Raw genomic sequence first — 7,500 nt, forward strand, 5'->3', positions numbered from 1 at the left:
GATACATATATGATATCACTATGGAACTATATAACACAAATATCCAGTCTGATTATCAGAAATATGGCAAATAGAGACCACAGAAAATAATAATACTGAAAATACAACATAGCTTCTTAGTATTACGAAGAAAAGGCAAGGGATGCTGGTATTGGGCATGAGCGGTCGTGCATGCTAGGGTGATGATATGAGCCCCCAGCAGCGGGGCCCGGGCCACTATGAATACCACCCGTCGGCAAAGGGATAAATGGGATATTGTAGGACTCTGTGAACTTAGAAGACTAGGCAAAGAACAGAAGATACTAAATGATGGACACATACTTTCCTGGAGAGGTAAACCCCAGGGTAGCAAGCAGGAATTAGGGGTAGGTTTCTTAATTCACAAAAGTTTAGGAAAAATATCGTGGAATTCTGTAGTTTAAGTGAAAGAGTGGCTTCAGTAACAATAAAACTAAACAATAGGTATAACTTGTTCAAGTCTATGCTCCAACCTGCAGCCACAATGATGAAGAAATAGACAGCTTCTATGAAAATGTTCATTTAGCCAGCGAGAGAGTAAAAACCCATTTCACAATAATTATGGGAGATTTTAATGCCAAAATAGATAAAATTACAGGAGAAACCATAGTGGGGAATCACAGAATAGGTACTAGGAATGACGGGAAAAATGCTAGTCGATTTTGCGGCGGCTCAATCACTCAATATCATGAATATATTCTTCGAAAAGAGACTAGAGCAGATGTTGACATGGAAGTCACCATCTGACATCAAAAACAAAATTTACTTCATAATTTCAAATAGGTGAGATATAGTAAAAAATGTAATGTTATCAATAAAATAAATGTTGGCAGCAACCATAGAATGGCGAAAGAAGCAAACTCATATGAAAACCGCAGCTAAATTTAGCTAACTTGAAGACCAGAGAGAAAAAATTTAACCTTAACATCCAAAATAAATATTCACTTCTCAGCGACGAAGATCTCAACACTGACCAAATCAAAAAACAGTTCAATGACATAGTAAAGGAAGCTGCACTTGAAGTAGGCAGTAAGAACGTCAAAGCTCCAGCAAGCTCTTGGTAGAAATTAAACAGCTTATGCAAAAATGTAGGGTCGTGAAAGTATCATCAAACAGGAACAAGATAGAATTAGATGAACTAATGAAGACTATAGATGAATAGAAGAGATGTGCACAAAAATTCAATACTCAAATAACAAATGAAACTGATTGCAGGCACCAGCATGAAAACATCTAAAAGAAGGCTTGGAATAGGGAGATATCAAGTATATGCAATAAAGAAACCAGATGGAGAAGTGACATATATTAAGAATGAAATCATAAGAGTAGTGGAAGACTTACAGGAATCTATATAACTCAAATGATCAACCACATATAGAAGCGAATGTAGTAACTAGAGGCATACCTAAAATCACAACAGAAGAAATACAAAGAGCATTTAAACGTATGATGGAAAACACCAAGTGAAGATGGAATTTGGATGGACCTTGTAATAGATGCAGGAGAAATTGCAACAGTGAAGCTAGCCAATCTTTTTAACGAATGTCTTCCCAGCAGAAAAACTCCAAAAGCCTGGAAAAATGCAACAATTATTTTGATACATCAAAAAGAGGAGAGAAAGGATCTAAAAAACTACCGACCCATAAAATGCCTTTCAGTTACTTACAAACTGTTCACTAAAGTCACCAGAACTTGCATCTCTGAGTCTGGATTCTAACCAGCCTAGAGAACAAACAGGCTTCTGCTGTGGATTCTCAACAACAGACCACATCCAAATAAGAGAAAAAATAAACGAATATAGGAAACCCCATATATGGCATTCATCAATTACGAAAAGGCTTTTGACTGTACAAACACCAGCAGTACTAGAAGCTATTTGAAGTCAGGGAGTAGGAGGTATATTGTAAAATATTGGAAGATATGGGACAGCAACCATCAAGCTCCCCATGGAAACTGATAAAATACCAATTAAAAAAGGTGTTAGACAGGATGAAAATATCTCACCAAAACTGTTTATAGCATGCCCTGAGGAAATATTTAAGAAGCCAGCATGGAACAGAAAGGGTATCAAAATAGAAGACAAATACTTAAACAACATAAGATGTGCAGATGATATTGATCTCTTCAGTGAATCTGCAAATGAAATGCAGCAGTTAATAAACAATCTGAAAAGAGAAAGTCTGAAAGTCAGATTTAGGATCATGTTCAACAGTAGAGTTAAATTTGAACAGATACGTGTACAAGGCGAAGCATTAAAGGTAGTGGACAAGTACATATACCTAGGGCTACTCATACAGACAAACACATCTAGCAAAGAGGAAATTAAGCAACGCATCAATTTAGGCTGGAGCGCCTTTGGCAAACACAGTAGCATGCTAAGAGGCTCCTTGCCACTATGTTTAAAAAGAAAAGTCTTTAACCAATATCTCCTCCCAGTTATGACCTATGGATCAGAAACATGGACTACAAAAATGGAAGATAAACTTGAGAGCATCAAAAAGAAGAAATGGCAATGGGAAGGTCTTATATGTTAGAGACAGGATGACAGATGGACAAAGAAAGACAGACTGAGCTATAGATAACATAAAGAGGCCAAGAGCCAGACCAATGAAATAATGGTATGATAAAATATGAAATTTGGGGGACAAGACTGGAAACAAAGAACGCAAGACAGACAAGGTTGGAAAAGATTTGGAGAGGATTACACCCTGCACTGGATTGATTCAGGCTGATGATGATGATGATATATATGTAAACACACACACACACACACACACACACACACACACACACACACACACACACACACACACATAATAGAAACATATTTATTTATATACAATATATTTAATATATATAATATATAGCATAAATATATATAATATATATTATATATACATATATGTTTTTTGTTTATTTAATCAGTGTTTAATAAGGGAAGAAGAAAAAAAAAAAGTCACTTCATTAGTCCATTCAGCCAATACAAAGGTATCAGTAATTTTGCAGATTTTTATTTGATTTAGCTGCCATACATAGATATATAAAGAATGAATCGTTTTCATGTTTCAAAAAATATGCAGCTATAATTGAAATTTGTGTTGAAAGAAGGGGGAAATGCCACCTCACCCCTATAGGTGTTGCCATTTTGATAAACAAACAATTTCAGGAAATCACAAAAAAAAAAAAAAATACTGCATATATATATATATATATATATATATATATATATATATATATATATATGTATGTGTATATATATGTATATGTATATATGTATATGTATATGTATATATGAATATGTATATATACATACATACATATATATATATATATATATATATATATATATGTATATGTATGTGTGTATACAGTAGCACATATATGTATATACATACATAAATACATACATATACATACATACATACATATATATACATATATATATATATGTACATACATGTTTTGTGTTGTGTTTGCAATTTTTTATTGTTTTTACACATGACATGGCTCCACAAGAATTTAAGTAATTAAGGAGCCAAATACCAGTCCTACCTATTTCACCTGTTTACCCTTTTTCTTGATTTCAGTTTTTTTTTTCTTTTCTTTTCTTTTCTTTTTCTTTTTCTTACAGCTACTATCATTTCAAATAGCATTATAAAATTCAGAAAGTCAGCATCAACAATGAGAATAAAACATCAGAAAATTTCCCAAAAATGCAAGGAATGGGGAAGTCATTAGTAGGCCTTCATGACTGAGCACTCAGATGGAGAGCCATCTATGTGCAACAAAATTCACAAAAAAAAAATAGTGGATAGTACTTATTCCCATGACAAATGGATTAACTGATGCACATATATTCATGAAAACAACTGAACTTACTGGTTTCTGTTTGCGATACATGGATAAGCTGTGAGCAAGGGTATTTCCACTGTCCTCAATCTTGCTTGGGGAGTTATGATTCAGCTTCGGGGTTTTGTAAGTACTAATAACCTAAAAGAAGTTAAAAACATATTATTTAAAATATTAACCTAAATCCGACAAGAATGGCATGTATGTACATCCCATGCCCACTTTGAGTTTTCTTTATCAATTGTTTTTCACAAAGATGGCTACATTTGTTCAAAGTTCAAAGTCACCTATGAGCCAATAACGAGTACTGCCTGTCTCGCCTGTTTACCCTTTTCCTTGATTAACTAAAATATTTTACGTTACCTTATATTGCTGTTACTAATGTCAATACCATATTAGTAATTATAATGTCTATAATAAAAATAACATCAATATCGATAGCACAAGTAAAAGAAAAATAATAATAAATATAAAAATCTGACAATTCAAGGAAAGGTGAAATCAGGTAAGGCAAAAGTCTATTAATTGACTCCTTTGTGGCTAAACACTAGCAGAGCCATCTACGTGTAGACATTTCACAAAATACAAAAAATGAGCACAGCATTTTCCCAGCAGCATTGGGTTAATATCTGTAATCTATATTTTGTTACATGATTGAGTAATGAACATATAACTTCCACTGCACTAGCTTGATGCTGCAAGAATTTTAATTAATTACAAGCTACTAGCACTTACTTTCAAACAACACTTTATTTTAGGTCATCCAATACAAAATCCATAGGTAGAATAAACTAGTTATAAGACACTGAGAACTCTCTTACTATTTCCTCTTGTGGACACTGCCTCTTAGGGGGTGTTGGCTCATCATCTAGGGCTTCATCTATAGCATCATCAATGGCAGCAACTGCTTCCATTGTGCTTGCTGACATTCCAGTCTCATAGTCAAACTGTAATAGGTCAACAAGGAATGTATTAGAGCAAGAGGAATGAGGAAATTTACTGCCATTATGGAATGCAATTAAATTAATGTGTGATATAAGTGAGCTTGCTTCTTTCATATGAAGATCACATGAAAACATACATGTGAGTTGTTTATTTCTGTCCTTTCTGCAATAGTAGACAACTGTTTGGTGATGCCAGTGTGTGCAGCCTGCTGTATCTTCTGTCCAAGGCTCTCCATGGAAGTGCAGGTCAAGATACTCTCAGCAAAGCTGGAATAAAACCTCAGGTTATAAACACTTTCTTTACAAAATCAGTGCCTTTATCAATCAAAAATACACATAATATATTTTATTTACTCAAACTGTAAAAGATAATTTCTTGGCTTGCCTACCTGTCCGACCCAAAAAACACCAAAATATTCAGTACTGGTATCTACTGCTTTTAAAACTAAAACACAGAAGAAAATTAATTTCTCATACTAAAATCGTTCAATGGAGCATCAAAGCTTAAAAGAGATATTAATATCAATAAAGGAATCAAAAGAGAGAATGAAAAAGGAGGGGTGGTTATGGTGGTAGTGACAGTGGTGGTGGAAGTGGTGGTTGGAAGTGGTGGTGGTGGTGGAAGTGGTGGTGGTGGTGGAAGTGGTGGTGGGTGGTGGAAGTGGTGGTGGAAGTGGTGGTGGTGGGTGGAAGTGGTGGTGGAAATGGTGGTGGAATGGTGGTGGAAGTGGTGTGGTGGTGGTGTGGTGGTGGAATGTGGTGGTGGAGTGGGTGGTGTGAGAAGTGGTGGGTGGTGGTGAACTGGGTGTGAAGTGGTGGTGAGTGTGTGGTGGTTGAGTGGTGAAGTGGTGGTGGTGGTGGAAGGGTGGTGGGTGGTGGAAGTGGTGGTGGTGGTGGAAGTTGTGGTGGTGGAGGGTGGTGGAAGTGTGGTGGTAGGTGGTGGTGGAAGTGTGGTGGTGAAGTGGTGGTGGAGTGGGGTGTGGTGGTGGTGGGAAGTGGTGTGTGGTGTGGTGGTGGGGGTGAAGTGTGGTGGTGGGTGGTGGAAGTGGTGGTGGTGGTGTGAAGTGGTGGTGGATGGTAGTGGTGGGAGTGGTAGTGGTGGTGGAAGTTGTGGTGGTGGTGGAAGTGGTGGTGAAAGTGGTGGTGGTGGTGGTGGGGAAGTGGTGGTGGTGTGGAAGTGGTGGTGTGGTGGAGTGGTGGTGGGTGGTGGAAGTGGTGGTGGTGGTGGAATGGTGGTGGTGAGTGGTGGTGGTGGTGGAAGTGGTGGTGGAAGTGGTGGTGGTGGTGAGTGGGTGGTGGTGGAGTGGAGTGTGGCAGTGGTGGGGGAATGGTGGTGTGTGGTGAGTGGTGGAGTGGTGGTGGTTGAGTGGTGGTGTGGTGGGGAGTGGTGGGTGGTGTGGTGGTGGTGAGTGGGATGGGTGGTGGAGTGTGGTGGTGGTGGAAGTGTGTGGTGGTGGTGGTAGTGGTGATGGTGGTAATGGAAGTGGTGGTGATGGTGGTAATGGAAGTGATGGTGGTGGTTTAAGTGGTGGTTTAAGTAGTGGTGGTGGGTGGTGTGTGTGTGTGTGGTGTGGTGTGTGTGTGTGTGTGTGGTGTGTGTGTGGTGTGTGTGATGTGTGTGTGTGTGTGGTGTGTGTGTGTGTGTGTGTGTGTGTGTGTGTGTGTGTGTGTGTGTGTGTGTGTGTGGTGTGTGGAGAGGTTGTATATTTGTGTCAGGCATATGCCTGGGGAGGGGAGAGAGTAGTGTGTGTATGTGGGTTTGGGCATACATAATTTTTTAAAACTACTACCATTGATATTTGTTCATAATAATAAATTTTCTAAGCTTTGGTGCTACTTTGACACTTGTGCAAAAGTGTACTGTTGTACCTGGAATCAGCAATATCATCTTCATCTTGGCTATCCACAGCTTCTGACTGAGACTCAATATCTGACAATGATGGGAAAAGGCAGCCTGGCTTGATCCGTGGAACAAATTCCTTCTTTGGAGACACCTCTGAAAGGACAGTGTGTTGTAGTAGTTTATTCACAATAAGTGACAATATGTGACCTTTTTGAAGCATAATTCAATTTTACACAAAGATTCCTATCTACTTTCTACCCCATAGTATACAAGAAAATTATGTAGATTATTATAACTGCATAATTTATTTTTTACAAGCTAATACTTCAGGAAAGAAAACACAAAGACAAAAATAACAGGCAAAAAGCCACTAATTCTGTAGGTAATTAAAATCTGCACCAAAGGTCAATGAACCAAGCCTGCAGACACTAAGGCTTCTGGCACACCCCACAATAAGTAGACTTTTTTATAAGAAATGTAAATCTACTTTGTTTCATTTTGCAATGCAATAATACTTTGTCTTCCACAGAGAAGAAACTCAACTATCAACCTTCAATCTCAGTTGAGTTAAGCCTGGTGGGTGGAGAGTAGTGATACCCCCCAGGGATTTCTTTGGCAGGAGAAACAGGAACAGGAGGGGATGTGATGGCTCCAGAGGAGGCTGAGGATGAGGACTCTAGGTATAGTCGGGGAGGCTTGGGAGGTCCTGCTGGTGCTGACGTGACACAAGTGTCTTCTGATGTTGTGGAATCAGCATAGGAATTTTCACTCTCTGCATACTCAGTCTCAGACTCCTCTGGGTCCCTTAATCTCTCTGTCATAGGAAAAGTTTTCAGGACAGTATCT

The 7,500-nt window shown here is 38.3% G+C and overlaps 1 protein-coding gene across 1 annotated transcript in view; it reads right to left on the reverse strand.

Annotated features, from left to right (window-relative positions):
- LOC119594218 (anillin-like) overlaps positions 1 to 7,500 on the reverse strand; it is a gene marked incomplete at its 5' end in the record, with an annotated part of 31,722 nt that overhangs the window by 23,353 nt on the left and 869 nt on the right. The window contains 5 exon segments of the mRNA XM_037943291.1: positions 3,898 to 4,008; positions 4,689 to 4,814; positions 4,949 to 5,078; positions 6,681 to 6,807; positions 7,205 to 7,468. Of these exon segments, the coding sequence (XP_037799219.1) occupies positions 3,898 to 4,008; positions 4,689 to 4,814; positions 4,949 to 5,078; positions 6,681 to 6,807; positions 7,205 to 7,468 (758 nt within the window).

The sequence above is a fragment of the Penaeus monodon genome, chromosome 3 (genome assembly GCF_015228065.2).
Source record: "Penaeus monodon isolate SGIC_2016 chromosome 3, NSTDA_Pmon_1, whole genome shotgun sequence".
NCBI classification, from domain to species: domain Eukaryota; kingdom Metazoa; phylum Arthropoda; class Malacostraca; order Decapoda; family Penaeidae; genus Penaeus; species Penaeus monodon.